The sequence below is a fragment of the Ranitomeya variabilis genome, chromosome 2 (assembly GCF_051348905.1).
Source record: "Ranitomeya variabilis isolate aRanVar5 chromosome 2, aRanVar5.hap1, whole genome shotgun sequence".
Lineage (NCBI taxonomy): Eukaryota > Metazoa > Chordata > Amphibia > Anura > Dendrobatidae > Ranitomeya > Ranitomeya variabilis.
This window is the reverse complement of record NC_135233.1, coordinates 349014240-349030948: the sequence shown is the minus strand read 5'-3', so window position 1 is coordinate 349030948 and position 16709 is coordinate 349014240. Positions and strand designations below refer to the sequence as shown.

General features: G+C 47.5%; 1 protein-coding gene across 2 annotated transcripts in view; it reads left to right on the top strand.

Annotated features, from left to right (window-relative positions):
* Positions 1–14980, top strand: part of CCDC9 (coiled-coil domain containing 9) — a 60433-nt gene extending 45453 nt beyond the window's left edge. For both annotated transcript variants that reach the window (XM_077285510.1, XM_077285511.1), the window contains exon 15: positions 9470–14980. In XM_077285510.1, the coding sequence (XP_077141625.1) occupies positions 9470–9499 (30 nt within the window). In that variant the 3' untranslated portion in view covers positions 9500–14980. The remainder of the gene's footprint in view (positions 1–9469) is intronic.
* The last annotated feature ends 1729 nt before the right edge of the window (positions 14981–16709 follow it).

Below are 16709 nucleotides of genomic sequence, written 5' to 3'. Positions count from 1 at the left end.
ACAGTGACTGGATTAACAATGTTATTCCAGTAGTAGGGGCTTGTCACAGAGTGTAGAGCAGTTCTGTATGGACCTGACACACCTGCCCACAATGTAACATCACCAAAGGCTCATCTCCCTGACATCTCCAACATCGTTGGCGGCCATCATTTCTGCTCAGTAGGATTTGGTTTTCTTCAGTGAACAGCACTGAGGCCTCCTGGCTCCTCATCCAGCGTAGATGACGCCTGGGCCTGGTGGTGCGGTCAGGTGCCCTTACAGGTCATCTAGCACATAGACTTCACTGATGTAAATGGTTTTGAATGGTCTGACGTGACACTTGGGAACCTCTCGCCTCCCTTACATGTGCCTGGAGTTGTGCACATTCATCATCCGGTTCTGAATGACATTGTTCACAATGAAGCCGTCATCAGTGTGGGATGTGGCCAAAGGACGTCCACTTCTCTACCTTTCTGTGACCCTTCCAGTCTCTGTATCTCTGTGACATCCTGCTGATGACTCTGACACTCTGAGCTCAGTGGCCACTTCTGTCTGAGAACATCCTGTCTGAAGCCTCGCAATGGAGACGTACTGCGGATCAATTGTTAGGTGTCGTCTTGGTCTCATGATGTCAAAACGTAAACAGCCTGATGAGGAGGAGGAGGACTGATTAATACCAATTCTAATTGAACCGTGAAATGTATTGGGTGATTCATCGATCAAACACCTCTTGTGAATTTTGCCATTAATCTCCTTGTTGGAGATGAGCAAGTTGTGCAGAAAGTCCTGAAACATGGAACAGTTGTACATGTGCACTCAGAAGCTTAGAGATGTGACATTAAGTTCACCTGAAAATGTTAGAGGGAATTTTAGGTTCATCCTGAAATTTCACCCAAAAGCCAAATATCCCTAACTTTTTGTGAGTAGTGTATATGAAACTTACGATCACCGACCCTAAAACAGTGTGGTGCAATTTGCAGGCTACGTATAGGATACCAAACTTTTCCTCACACTTGAGGTTTCTGTTCATAGACCTTATTAGTATGAATTTATACAGCGATCAGCCATAACATGAACCCCTTGTACTATAGTCAGCTCCTGAGCAGATTGCATGGGCTCCGCTCCTGCTTCCATGCCATCCCTTAGACAAAACTATACACCCGTTACGTCTATTTGTGGGAAATGGGTTAATACATCTTGGTGCCAGGACACCTTCAGAAATCTGATTGTCCTTGCCACGAAGCGTTAGAGCCTATTAACAGCAGGAGATGGAACATCTTGGTGCCAGAACACCTTCAGAAATCTGGTTGTCCATGCCACGAAGCGTTAGGGCCCCTTCACACTGTGCAATCAAAGTCTGAACGAGCGTTCGATTTGTGACGTTTATCCGTCCTCGTTCCGAGGTTGCAAAGTGTGACATGGCGTTACGATTTGCGACGCAGCCCAGCATCGTACGATGTGAAAGAAAGAGCAGAACTTTCTTTCGTCGTAAATGTCCCGCTGTGGCGGTCGAAATCGTAGTATGTGACGGCGGTCATACGAGCTCGTAATGCGACTACGTGGGTTGGGCTTCCGCATACCTGTCTCCTGATTGGGCGTGACGTTTTAGCACGCCCATGCTGGTAATACGTCACGCTCGGAGTCGTAGGACTATGGCGGTGTGAAGGGTAGCGTACGATTGCGACGCGTGACGTTCACATCGCAACTACGTCAGAAAAAGCGTTAACATCGTAGAGTGTGACCGCTGGCTACGAGCTCGTACTGCGATGTCTAATATGACGCAAATGCGTCGTAATCGTAGCAGAATCGACCAGTGTGAAGGTACCCTTAGAGCCTATTACCGGCACAATATGGAGCATCTTGGTGCCATGTCACCTTCAGAAATCTGACTGTCCGTGCATGAAGCGTTAGAGCCTATTGCCGGCACAATATGGAGCATCTTGGTGCCAGGTCACCTTCAGAAATCTGATTGTCCTTGCCACGAAGCATTAGAGCCTATTACCGGCACGCAATGGAATAAATTACCGTATATTATACAGGTGGTTCAGTGTTATGGTTGATCGGCCCATGTAAATACCGAGGGTATTAATTAGTGATTCCTTGTGGGATTATACATCTCTATTTCCTTAGGTTGCCATCATGTCAATTTATGTAAATCCTGTTTTTTATAAGGTTGCAAGAAAAAACAAAAGTGAAATGTGTAAATGAGCGGTACCAGCCAGCTATTATATCAGTTGGCTCCAGTATAATACCCATCTCCTGTAATGATGACATCCCTCTGTAGTTCTTCTTGTCCGAGACTGTAAATTAAAATGTACTGGCTTTCTGTTAAAACCTAAAAGGAGATAGAACTCCATAAAGTAGGTCATATCATTTGGGTTTCGGGGTGTCGTCTCGGTGAGGCCTCTTTGTATGTGTAATCTGTATTTCATCCTCTTTTCTTTTTTTTTCCCTGTAAATCATTTATGCTTTTCACGTGACTTTTTTTTTTTTTTTTTATATGTCTAGTTTTTTAAAACGGGTATCTAAAGTGTATGGCCACCATTAAATGCTACGAGCTTCATCGGATCATATAGGGGGACTCTACTGAGTCAGACCATCTAGGTACAATAGATCATCCAATGTGGCATTTCGATGGTTACTGGGCGGCCAGGAAGTGATATTTCCACATTACACATAGTTTGTCTTTTTCCAGTTCCTTAAAAGCTGCAAAGTGAGAGTCACTTAATAATACATGTCCATAGCCGCAGAATTCTGTCCTCTGATTGCCCATTAGGCCAGCGTCTGGTAATGCTGCTATCTGCTCAAGTCATCGTGATTTACTGTATTATGGGGGGAAGGTGGGTATATATGTGCCTGCCGTACAATATCATTCTTGATTAAAACTTCTTGAAGGAGGATGTTTGTGAAGTAGTACAGTCAGGAGAACTTTCCAAGGACCATCAATGTATAAAAGGGCTTTCTCCTACGTATCATTGGGGGACACAGGACGAATGGGGTGTTATGCTGCTGCCACTAGGAGGACACTAAGTTAAACACACACAAAAGATTAACTCCTTCCCTGCAGTATACACCCACGGGCTGGACAATCCAGAGCCAGTTCTTACTTAGTGTCTCAGGAGGCACTTGGGTCCTCTGGACCCCACCAATTTTTGGATTTAACGGAGAGAAGGGAGCGACAGGCAAATTTTCAGCTCTGATCTCTCCCGCACCAACAACGGGCAAGTACATGGAGCGTTCCTCCTGTATCCTTTCCCGCGACGATGGATGCCAGCCCTGGCTCAGTTTCAGTGTGGCGACGGTTCCTTAGCGTTCCGATCTCCCTCCCTCCCTCTCAGGCGACCACGGGGACTAATCATCCACCTAAGTTTCCTGGAGCCAGGGCACAGCCGGACAGATTGACATGGCGTCCGTGCAGCCGCCCACTGCATCACCACTGAATATAGCGGATGACGCACGGCGGCAGAAGCTCTCCACCCTCTCCCTACCAAGGTGAAGGTGGATGGAGCATCGGTTCCATCGCACAGGGTAAGTGCGGGGACCGACGAGCTGACAGGAGGGGGCCCCTTACTCTCTTACTAATGCGGGGCAGCGTTGTACTTCTGAGGGGGCACGGCGGGCAATCCGGCGCTCAGTTGGCGCATTGGCAACCCGGCCCGGGCCGGACTCCAGCGCCCGCCTACATGCACGCCAACGCCCGCCCACGACACGCCCCCTCCCTGGGCGCTTCTCGTTCCCGAGAAGCGCCCTTCTCGTTCCCGAGAAGCGCCCTTCTCACATCTCGGCGGCCATCTTGGACCGGGAAGTACGCTGGTGGCTCTGCAGCTCCGCAGCGCACAGGACTTCAGGATCTACCTGCCAGGCCACCGCAGGACTTTGGTGAGACGCACTCAGTAGGATTGTCTCCCCCCCTGCCAGTACGCTCTCTGAATCACAAATATGTCACAGTCTAGGCAAAAACGGACTGGAAAGACCCACTCTGTTATTTTTGCTGTGTGCACCTCCTGCAAGGTATCTCTGCCCCGAGGTCACACTGCTCCGCTGTGCACCGCCTGCGAAATGTCTGCGGCACAGGATACTCCGGCCTCTGTCCCGGAATGTAGCGAGCCTAGTACCCCCGCATGGGCGTCCTCCCTTGCTCGATCTGTGGCATCCTTGGAAAGGACGATACAGTCCCTCCGTGAGCCGTCCCTTACCCAGGGCACTTCCACGGATGATGTAACGCGGTCTAAGAACCCCTCTCGGCCTAGAGGTCGTACCGCTTCCAGAAGCCCTCACTCATCTAAAAAGAGGTCCAGGGTAATATCTCCGGTCCGTGATCAGCCCTCCGGCTCAGAGAGCGATGTCTCTCGCCACTCATCCCCGACTCATAGCAGGGAATCCTTCCTGGACGACGCATCCAACGCGTCCTGTTCCCCAGAGTATCATCACGATCAAGAGACCCTAGATTCTCTCATAGACTCTGTAAGTCAGACGCTACAGTTAGAGGAGGAAACCCCGTCCAAGGCGGCTCATCCCGTGTCATTCGGGCGAACCACAAAGGCTCATAAATTTTTTCCTACGCACCCTCAATTCAAGGACATTGTCGATCTCCATAGAGTCCGTCCGGATAAACGTTTCTCAGGTCAGAAGGCTATGCAATTGAAGTATCCGTTTGCTCAGGACCTAGCTAAGGAGTGGTCTCAGTCACCCTCCGTGGACCCGCCAGTGTCGCGGCTAGCCACCAAGGCGGTTCTATCTTCCTCCGAGGGTGCGTCCATCAAGCATCCCACTGATAGACAAATTGAACAGATGGCTCGTTCGGCCTTTGAAGCCTCCTCGGCTTCTCTCTTTCCTTCTTTTGCCGTCACGTGGGTTGCAAAAGCCATGACCCATTGGGCCGAGTCTTTAACCTCTACAGCACTACGTGCCGACTTACCCCCCGAAATTTCACACCTGACCACTCAGATTGCCAGAGCGGGGGACTTCGTAGTTTCCGCATCCTTAGACGCGGCCAACTGTGCCTCACAGGCAGCGGCCAATGCTGTCACGATCCGCAGATCCCTTTGGCTCAGGGACTGGAAGGCGGACTCGGGCTCCAAAAAATCCCTCACGTCTCTTCCATACCAGGGCGAACGCCTTTTTGGGGACAAACTAGACAAAATAATCGCAGACTCCACAGGAGGAAAGAGCAAATTCCTTCCCCAGCAACGAACTTTTCGGCCCTTTCGCAACCAACAGGGCCGAGGCCGATATTTCCGTTTTAGCTCCAATTGGTCCAATCCCTCCTCCGCGCCACCCGGCGTCGGGAGAGGTCAGCGCAAGGACAGAGCCTCCCAGCCGTCTTATAAACCTTCTCCCTCCTGGAGAGGCAGACCCAGACAACAGGGATCCCGAGGGCCCAGACCTAACAGGTCTCCACCGCAATGACTTTTGGCAAATGCCGAAGGACACCGACAGAGTTGGCGGCCGCCTACTCTTTTTTCGGGACGCGTGGCTCTCGGTAGTTCCCGACCGACGGGTCCGCGACCTAGTGTCCTTTGGTTACAAGATAGTTTGTCTCTCTTCCCCCATCTCGTTTCTTCCAGTCCCCTCCTCCCAGAGCAAGGGTCCGTCAGTATTTCCAGGCCATAAAGTCGCTATGGGAAGACGGGGTCATCATCCCGGTACCTCAGAACGAGAGGTACCAAGGTTTCTATTCCAATCTTTTCATCGTACCAAAGAAGGACGGATCAGTACGTCCAATATTAGACCTCAAGCTTCTCAACAAGTACGTTCGCGTACGTCAATTCCGCATGGAGTCCCTCCGCTCGGTAATTGCCTCTCTGGAAGAGGGCGAGTTCCTTGCATCTCTAGATGTTCAAGACGCTTACCTGCACATTCCCATCCTACCGTCTCATCAGCGCTTCCTCCGCTTCGCGGTCCAGGGGCACCATTTTCAGTTTGTCGCCCTACCTTTCGGGCTGGCCACCGCTCCTCGGGTGTTTACCAAGGTCATGGCAGCTGCCGTGGCCATTCTCCATGCTCGAGGCATAGTGGTGTTGCCCTACTTGGACGACATTCTCATAAAGGGCTCCTCTTTTCGATCCTGCTCAGAAGCAGTAGAAGTCACCATAAATACCTTTTTGCGCCTGGGTTGGAAAATCAACTTCAAAAAATCTTCCCTGGTCCCGGCTCAAACCATATCCTACCTGGGAATGATCCTAGACTCCTCTCAGGGTCTAGTACTCCTACCTCCGGAAAAGGTTTCCACTCTACAGAGAGAAGTCCGAAAGCTTATCCAACCTCGCCCTCACTCCTTACGCTTCTCCATGAGGGTACTCGGCAGGATGGTGGCGGCGATGGAGGCAGTGCCTTTTGCTGTTTTTCACCTCCGTCCCCTACAGCACGCCCTTCTAGCAGTATGGGACAGGAATCCCGCCTCGCTCGACCGCCGTCTCCTGCTCTCTCGCCCAATCAGGCAGTCTCTCAGGTGGTGGACCAAGAGGTCCTCCCTGACTCGGGGGAAGTCTTTCCTTCCGGTGCACTGGCTGGTTGTCACAACGGACGCCAGTCTCTTCGGATGGGGTGCAGTGTTCCAACGCCACTCGACTCAGGGTCGCTGGTCCCTGCAGGAATCCCAGCTGCCCATCAACATCTTAGAGATTCGGGCAATCAGACTGGCTCTCCGCCAGTTTCATCCGTTCCTTTCCGGCCGCGCGGTCAGAGTCCAGTCCGACAACGCCACTGCGGTAGCCTATATCAACCGCCAAGGGGGCACTCGCAGCAAAGCGGCCATGGCCGAGGTAACGCTCATTCTCCGCTGGGCCGAGACCAACCACTCCATACTCTCAGCAGTTTACATCCCAGGCGTGGAAAACTGGGAAGCGGACTTTCTCAGTCGCCACAGTCTCGATCCCGGAGAGTGGTCTCTCCATCCCGCAGTCTTTCACCAGATATGTTCTCGATGGGGGACTCCGGACGTGGATCTAATGGCATCTCGCCTCAATTGCCAGGTTCCCGTTTTCGTGGCCAGGTCTCACGACCCCTCAGCCCTCGGAGCCGACGCTCTCGTCCTCTCATGGCAGGGTTTCACACTCCCATACATCTTTCCTCCAATTCCCCTTCTGGCGAAGGTGATCAGGAAGATCAAGGCAGAACGGATTCCAGTAATTCTCATCGCTCCGGACTGGCCACGCAGGACATGGTACGCCGAGATGGTACAATTGGTCTCAGACGTACCTTGGAGGCTGCCGAGCCGCGCAGACCTCCTGTCTCAAGGGCCCATTTACCACCCGAACTCAGAGGCCCTGTGTTTAACGGCGTGGCCGTTGAGTCCTGGGTACTGAGGCAGAAGGGGCTGCCCCAGACGGTTATATCTACCACCGCGCCTGGAAGGCATACTTCGCCTGGTGCAGGGATCGGAGACGTTCTCCCCTCCGTTTTTCTATTCCTCACATTTTGGAATTCCTTCAATCAGGCGTAGACTTGGGCCTTGCCCTTAGCTCTCTTAAGGGCCAAATTTCTGCTCTCTCGGTTCTTTTCCAGAGAAGGATTGCAAACAGACTGCAAGTCAAAACCTTCATCCAGGGAGTTTCTCATATGGTTCCGCCTTACAAAATGCCCTTGGAACCATGGGACCTGAATCTGGTCCTCTGTGCTCTTCAAGAGCCCCCCTTTGAGCCCTTGCATGAGGTGTCCTTGCTGTTTTTGTCGTGGAAGGTCGCCTTCCTCGTGGCTGTCACGTCTATTAGACGTGTCTCTGAGCTGGCAGCTCTGTCGTGCCAACCGCCTTTCCTCGTTTTCCACCAGGACAAGGTAGTTCTGCGGACATGTCCGACTTTTCTTCCGAAGGTCGTTTCCTCTTTCCATCTTAATGAAGAAATTGTCCTTCCCTCACTGTGCCCTGCTCCTTCCCACCGCACGGAAAGGGCTCTCCACACTTTGGACTTAGTGAGGGGTCTCAAACGTTACGTCTCCAGAACGGCGTCTCTCCGTAGGTCAGACGCCTTGTTCGTTCTTCCGGAGGGGCCACGGAAGGGTCTGCCCGCTTCCAAGGCCTCCATTGCCAAGTGGATTCGTTCCGCCATCCAAGAGTCCTACCGTGTCAAGGGTCACGCCGCACCTCCGGGGATCAAGGCTCATTCTACCCGGTCAGTCGGCGCGTCCTGGGCCATCCGGCACCAGGCATCGGCTGCACAGGTCTGCAAGGCTGCTACATGGTCCAGCTTGCATACATTCACGAAGCACTACCATGTGCACTCTCAGGCTTCGGCAGACGCGTCCGTCGGTAGGCGAATCCTACAAGCGGCAGTGTCTCATCTGTAGCTCGTAGGTACGCACAGCATTTATAACTTCTTGTTACCCTCCCAGGGACTGCTTTGGGACGTCCCATTCGTCCTGTGTCCCCCAATGATACGTAGGAGAAAAGGAGATTTTTGTGTACTCACCGTAAAATCTTTTTCTCCGAGTCAATCATTGGGGGACACAGCACCCTCCCTGTTAGCCTAGTTGGCTCGGTTATTCTCTTCAGTCCGTGTTTTGACTATAACATGTTTACTGTTTTTAACTGTTTACTCCTACTGCTTTGTTACCGAACTGGCTCTGGATTGTCCAGCCCGTGGGTGTATACTGCAGGGGAGGAGTTAATCTTTTGTGTGTGTTTAACTTAGTGTCCTCCTAGTGGCAGCAGCATAACACCCCATTCGTCCTGTGTCCCCCAATGATTGACTCGGAGAAAAAGATTTTACGGTGAGTACACAAAAATCTCCTTTTTGGTGATGAACACTTGCCCAAATGAACGATTATTCCTCTGTGGATACTTGTGAATAGCTGTGGCAAAACTTCAACCCCTGTTATGCCCCGACAGGCAGTGAGACAACAGTTGGGGAACGTTGACCCAAGTGTAAGGATGTTATGTCAGGTTAAAGCCCCCTATAGTCATTAGACTGACGCCAGACGATATCAACGTGCTGGGTGGACAGTCGTGTGTATGGGGGGCCACCCAACTCAGACTTTTAAGATCCTTATTCCGCCCCAACATCTTATGTCAGCGTAAAAGACCCAACATGGACTGCCAACCATTGTTCTTGGTGAGTAAGTTTGTCTTCAGAGGTGGGTCTCTCATGGGAAACCCGAGTGCTCGGCATAGGGCGAGTTCCTGTGTGTAGGACAGTCAGGTGAGATGGCTGCTAACTAAACAATCGGCCCAACCATCGTTTTGCCACGCGCCATCTTAGTCCATATCTTAGTGGCCACATAGGAGGAAGGCCAAGTATAGGACCCATCCTACCAGTCGTACGATGCAGAAGATCTGATCTTCTTTATGTTTTCGCTCCAGGACTGCGGGTAGGTGATTTGCTGACTGCATGGCTGCGTTATGTCTTCATGGCTTTCCTATGCCGGCTGCTTATTTCCTTCTATGCCATCTTTCTTCACAATGCATGTTCAGTATAGTCCATGTTCCTGCATTGTATACAGGCCCGAGTTGACCTCATCATCTTACATTTTGTTTTTTTTCTTCCTCCTGTAGCAAAGTACGGAGGTTTCACCACCATCCTGACCAGATTACACATGGAGATCTCCAGCGGATGTTTCTTGGGCATCTCTCCTGTCAAGACATGCTTGGGTTCTTGCATTTACCTACAGCAAGCTTTGTCTTGGGTTGACAAGAACACTTTATGTTCCAGTCCACTACACTATTTATTGCTGCAGATCATGGCGGGTGATAGCACTTACAGAAAGGGTTTGGGGGCAATTTCCCATAAATGATGATCAATTGTTGGGAAGGTTCGGTATTTTCTTGCCGAGTTCCTTCTTCTCGGAGCCTGTATGGCCACAGCTAGGTCCATACACTACAAGTCACATACTCATTGCTGGACACCTCATCCTTTCCCGCAATTATTGTTTGCGTCAAATAGTCAGTCATTCAATTCTTGGAAATAGTATAAGTTATTGATAAGTTCTGCAATGCATCAGCTGGACCACAGCATTACTGCCTCACCATGTACCAGCCATTATTGGAGAAACTGCCTTTTTTTTCTCTGAGTCATGCTTAAAGGAAATGTTCAAATACTGTTCTGTTTCAGTCCAGAATATATTTTCATATTACCCGGAGCTCAGATTTCTGATACAGAAATCCAAATCCATTACATAGTCGTGAAGGTAAGTGATAAACTTTGGAGTACCTGCAGCCACCACTAGAGGGAGCCTACTGTATACTGTTTTAGTATTAACCCCTTCCATGTATGTCATACGTTGGGTGTGGTTGTGTGGACACGGGCTCGCGAGCTGATCCCGCTCCAAACTCGGCGGATGACGTCTGTTATATCCGCCTCTGACAGCAGAAATCAGAGCTAGCCCCAATCACTGCGTTGGTCAATGACAGTGGCGCGTAAGAAACATGGTCCTGGGTAAGGCAACTGCCAATAGATTGCTATGGCAGTCAGGCGCCAAATGAAGGTCCTCATGGCTGCCATCTTGGTATTCTTGTGAAGTCCAGCCACAGGAATGGTTCCATAGGCGACCATTTTATCTACATACTGCAATACTGTAGTATTGCAATATATAAAAAAAAGGAAATCAGGATTAGAAGTCCCTAAGGGAAGTTTAAAGTGTGAAGTTTCTAAATATATATGTCTGTGTGTGTATATACAGTGGGGAATATAAGTATTTGATAGACGGACGATTTTGCTAATTTTCCCACCTACAAAGAATGGAGAGGTCTGTAATTTTTATCAACTGTGAGAGACAAAATCTAAGAATAAAAGCCAGAAAAACACATTGTATGATTGTTAAATAATTAAATTGCATTTTGTTGCATGAAATAAGTATTTGATCACCAACCAACCAGCAGGAATTCTGGCTCTCACAGACCTGTTAGTTTTTCTTTAAGAAACCCTCCTACTCTGCACTCATTACCTGTATTAATTGCACCTGTTTGAACTCATTACATGTATAAAAGACACCTGTCCACACAATCAATCATACTCCAATCTTTCCACCATGGCCAAGACCAAAGAGCCGTCTAAGGACACCAGGGACAAAACTAGACCTGCACAAGGCTGGGATGGGCTATAGGACAATGGGCAAGCAGTGTGGTGAGAAGACAACAACTGTTGGTACAATTATAAGAAAATGGAATATGCAAATTGCATCTTCAGAGAGGAAGAGGACTTGAACTCTTTAGCGCCACCTGTTGGAAGCTGCAATCCTACAAGTCACTATCGACCCTTAACGAGTCATGCAATATGACAGGATAAAAGCCAAATCAGAATCTCTATTTGCAGATACGTTGTTTCGGCTAAAAAAAATGGAATAAACACAAGATGACTGTCAATCTTCCTCGGTCTGGGGCTCCATGCAAAATCTCACCTCGTGGGGTAAGGATGATTCTGAAAAAGATCAGGAATCAGCCCAGTACTACACGAGAGGACCTGGTCAATGACCTGAAGAGAGCTGGGACCACAGTCTCAAACATTACCGTTAGTAACACACTATGCCGTCATGCATTAAAATCCTGCAGGGCACGCAAGGTCCCCCTGCTCACGCCAACACATCTCCAGGCCAGCTTGAAGTTTGCCAATGACCATCTGGATGATCCAGAGGAAGCATGGGAAAAGATCATGTGGTCAGATGGGACTAAAATAAAACTTTTTGGTATCAACTCCACTCAGTGTTTGGATAAAGAAGAAGGATGAGCACAATCTCAAGAACATCGTCCCAACCATGAAGCATGGTGGGGGAAACATCACACTTTGGGAGTGCTTTTCTGCAAAAGGGGACAGAACCACTGCACCCTATTTAAGGGAGGATGAATGGGGTCATGTATCGCAAGATTTTGGCCAAGATCTTCCTTCCCTCAGTAACATCATTGAAGATGGGTCATGGCTGGGTCTTCCAGCATGACAATGACCCGAAACACACAGCCAGGGCAACTAATGAGTGGCTCCGTAAGAAGCATTTCAGGGTCCTGGAGTGGTCTAGCCGGTCTCCAGACCTGAACCAATAGGAAATCTTTGCAGGGAGCTGAAACTCAATGTTTCCCAGTGACCGCCCTGAAGCCTGAAAGATCTGGAGAAGATCTGTATGTAGGAGGGGGCCAAAATCAGTGTGTGCAGACTTAGTCAAGAACTACAGGAAACGTCTGACCTCTGTAATTGGAAACAAAGGTTTCTGTACCAAATATTAAGTTCTCTTTTTCTATTGTATCAACTACTTATTTCTTACAATAAACTGCAAATTAATTATGTAAAATCATTCAATGTGATTTTCTGCTTTTATTTTTAGATTCTGTCTCACAGGTGAAGTGTAGCTACGATAAAAAATACAGACCTCTCCATTCTTTGTAGGTGGGAAAACTTACAAAGTCGGCAGAGAATCAAATTCTTCTTTTCCCCACTGTATGTGTGTATACCAAATCCATCAAAGTATAAAATTATTTAACCCATATGGTAAACATCATCATAAATAAAACTTCTAAATAGCTTTTTCGGTGACTGCACCTCCCTACGACTGTCCAAAAAAATGCAATAAAAAGTGATCAAAATGTCCAAAATAGTGTCAATAAAAGAAATCCGCTCACTGTGCTAGAAACCAGTCCATTGATTGAAAAGTAAAGTTATGGCTTTTAAGAAATCTCGACACAAAGCAGAATTATTATTATTTTTTTTTTTACCACTTTAATAAAAACAATCAAGTTTGGCATCACCATAATGACACTTAGTTGAAGAATCATGTTGCACATTGGATGTGTAAAACAAAACCACATTTGGAATTTTTTTCTTTTTTTCCAGTACAATATATTGTAAAATGAATGTACTCTGTGATCATAAATCAGAAGAGAGGAGTTCAGAACAAGTCAGATAAAGAGTCCGGGCTCAATGACTGATTCTCCATTAACTCATTGCGCAGTCAGCAATGTGTCGAGAGACTAAGAGCCTGTAAAACCCAAATGGTGGCACAACTTTAATAGATCACATTTGCAAAAATAATATATAAACAAATGAGAAAATTATTTTTAGACCGAATAAAAAATTATCCCCTTGTAAGGTGCCCATTTTCTTCAAGAGGCATTGTTGTATTTTCTTTATGTATTTTATCTAGTAAGTTCCCTTGTTTTCATCCTGTATTCAACCTTCATACGCGATGTTTAGGCGACCGTACCATGTCCGACTACTAAAATATCACTCCATCTTTTCACACCGCCTGAATGTGACAGCGCTGAAGTTTTGTCATTGTCACTAATAAGCAGAGACCTTTGGATGTGATCAGATAGAAGGAACGCTCATTATTTACTGTATTTTTACTTGGGCCGTGGCCCGGATTCCCTTTTTTATGATATTTTTAATAGATTTGGTTTGCTCATTGTTAAAACAAATTGTCTTTGACCAGAGGAGGCTCCAGGAACAATTATGTTAACAATAAAAGCCACTTACGGTAAATTATAGTCCTTGAAGTCATGTAACCATGGAGAGAGTGGTCATTTTACCACAAAACTTGTCTTTGTTGTCCTTAGCAACCGATCAAATCACCGCTTTCATTTATTTCTCCATAAACACTGTTGCCCATAGCAACCAGTGAAATCATAGCTCTCATTTTAACAGAGCTTACAATCTCTCTCAAAATACCAGGCCATGTGAAAAAAAAACTTTAAAGCGGACCTGTCATTTGCCCGAAATATGTATTTTTTTTTAACCTGGTGCACATGCTGCTGTTCTCCTGAATCCAGCGATGGTTTTCTTTTTTCCTGCTCCTCTCCATTGCCAAGATATGGCCTTTGAGTAAATATAGACTTTTTAGCCATGTAGGCGTGGTCCTCAATACCATTCTGTGGGTGTCGTCTTGAGAACCACACCCACTTGGCTTAAAAAGACTCGAATTGCATACAGGGAAGAGTAGGCCATATCTTGGGAAGGGAGAGGCGCAGAAACAAAAGAGAAACTGCTCCGGATTCAGGAGAACAGCGGCAATTCCTCCAGTTGTGAATTATATATATTTTTTGTAAGTGACCGGATCTCTTTAAGATGTTTTTCTGTAAGTTTTTCAGTAATAGATAGCAACAGAAAAGCCAAATTACGTGATAACTGTTACCTACATAAGGAATGGTGTCCACGCACAATGAGATCGTCCTATCTGCCTTTGCACCATTCACTATGATAATTCTGTTGAGTCATTGGGTAGTAACCAATATGGCTGCTATAGTAAGGGACGTATGACTGCATTATTGGACTGATTTAGTATTTGGGGAGAAAAATAAAGGTGACAATCTAACGGCTATGATGACAGCCATATTGGTAGCCTACACAACTTTTTGAAAAGCATGAATTTTAAGTATTTTGGCCCGATGGGGGACTCACTGCCTCCTTGGTCTAATGCTGTTTATCTACAAGTGTCTGCTCAATGTCAGTATTATCCTGGAAAGCTTTAGCGATTTGGAGACTCACAACTTGTTCCAACTTTATATTATGAGAACCTGTCACTTTCCATAAATATGTATTTATTACTTGATGCACATGCCGCCGTTCTCCTGAATCCGGCGTTGTATTTCTCTTGTTCCTGCGCCTCTCCGTTCATGAGATATGGCCCTCTCTTCCCTGCATATAAATCTAGTCTCTTAAGTCAAGTGGGCGTGGTCTGTAGCTTCTCACAATGAAGCTTTCTTGAGGACCACACCCATTTGGCTAAAAAAACCTATGTTAATATACAGGGTCATATCTCTGGACTGGAGAGGCATAGGAGCAAAAGAAAAATAACGCCGGATTCAGGAGAACAGCAGCATTTACACCAGAGGAATAAATCCATATTTATGTTATGTGACCGGTTTTCTTAATGGCCATTCATATAAAATATATGCACTGTCAGTTTTTTGATGTCTGAATATGTATTTATAAACCAGTGGATCCCACAGCAACCCTGCTATGTATTTCTGTATCTACCGCCCACCTCTTCCCTTCCATGCTGCATTATTTCAAGTTTGCACTTTGTATATGTAGGTGTTTTGGGGTTGCTGTACAGCAAATATCAATATACACCGGTAAGCATCCACCATACCGCTGTGTCGTGTCATTTGTCTCTGGAGTGTGAATGGTATTGTAAGGTGAGTGACGCCGTACACCTGGACATTGGGCCTACAGGTGACTGAAGACTCCAGTGCCAAGTGCAGCATGGTTGCTGATTGCTGTAAGGGGGTACGACTGCTTGGTCACGTTGCGGTCAAGTTACCTCAGAGAGGTGGGACCAGAGTCGCCATCGTTCCACATTAGTAACGTGGGGATTCACTTTGAATATTTGGACTAGTCTTGGAGAGGGAAGCCTTTTCATCTCTATATTCACAAGTAATGATGTAGTTGTCAGAAACCGCATACTTCCCCAACAGTCCCAGTTTTCCGGGACAGTCCTGCTTACCACCAGGTCAAATGGGGACTGGGCCAAACATTCTTAAGACTGGACTTTGAAGAGACTTTACTGTTTTGGAAAACCCATCTTCCCCAAGTGCCGTTTTTTGATTAAAAAACCCCTGAGTTTTACTCACCCTCCCCAGGTCCAGAGCCATTACATTGATGGCGTAGCCACCAATTGAACTCATGGCCTGTGCCGTCAACTCTGGCAATACCACTGAGCTCACTGATCGGTTGAAGGGAGGAGTAAGGCTAAGGTTTTTTTTTTTAACTGGTGCACAGTGTTTTTTCTGAAGCCGAAAACCCCTTTAATGTCCAGATTTTTGCATGGCAAATCTTGGTAAGTATAGGAACACCATTGCTGCTCTACACCTCTGTTTCCTTAATATTGGGGCGTGATCTTTGACAGGACAAGGGACGATGGCTCAGTTGAAGGGACAGATGTTGTGGATTCTGTTTGTGGGCTCCCTCTGGTGGTTACTGCTGGTACTGGGTGACTTTGGTGGGTTGCGGCCTTTGGTTTCCACCTGTCCATCAGAGGCTGGGTGTTTCCTATTTTACCTGGCCTTTCTGTCATTCCCTTGCCGGCTATCAATGTATTCAGATGTGCTCTGTTTGGTTCCTGCCTACCTGCTCCCAGATCTTTCAGGATAAGCTAAGTGCTGATTTTCAGTTGTTGGTTTTTTTGTCCAGCTTGCTTATTATGTCTCTATGCTAGCTGGTAGCTCTAGTGGACTGAGGTTCTCCCCATGTGCCATGAGTTGGCACATGGGTTCTTGTAATCTCAGGATGGTTTTTTGATTAGGGTTTTTTGCTGACCGCTCAGACCCCTTTTGTATCGTTCTGCTTTCTAGTTTACAGCGGGCCTCAATTTGCTGAACCTATATATATCATCTCTATGTGTGTGCCTTCCTCTCATTTCACCGTCAATACATGTGGGGGGCAACTATACCTTTTGGGGTTCATTCCTCTGGAGGCAAGTGAGGTCTTTATTTTCTCTGCAGTACTAGTTAGCTCTTAGGCTGGTGCGTGGCGTCTAGAACCAACGTAGGCACGCTCCCTGGCTATCTCTAGTTGCGTTTGTCAGGCGTAGGGCAGCGGTCAGCCCAGGTTCCATCACCCTAGAGCTCGTCCGATATTTTGTATTACTTTGCTTGTCCCTTGCTATCCCTAGCCATTGGGATTCATGACAGACAGAGACCTGTTCCTGTCAGGACATTATATAGTTCCCAGTGTGTGTAGAAAGAAGGTCTGATGTAAGTAGTGCCACATGATGATGTACGTGGCCATCACATGAGAAGGGACCAAGACAGGAGAGCGGAAAGTAGGAGCAGGACCTGTGCTAGGGGCAGGCAGACTAAGCATCTGCCTAAG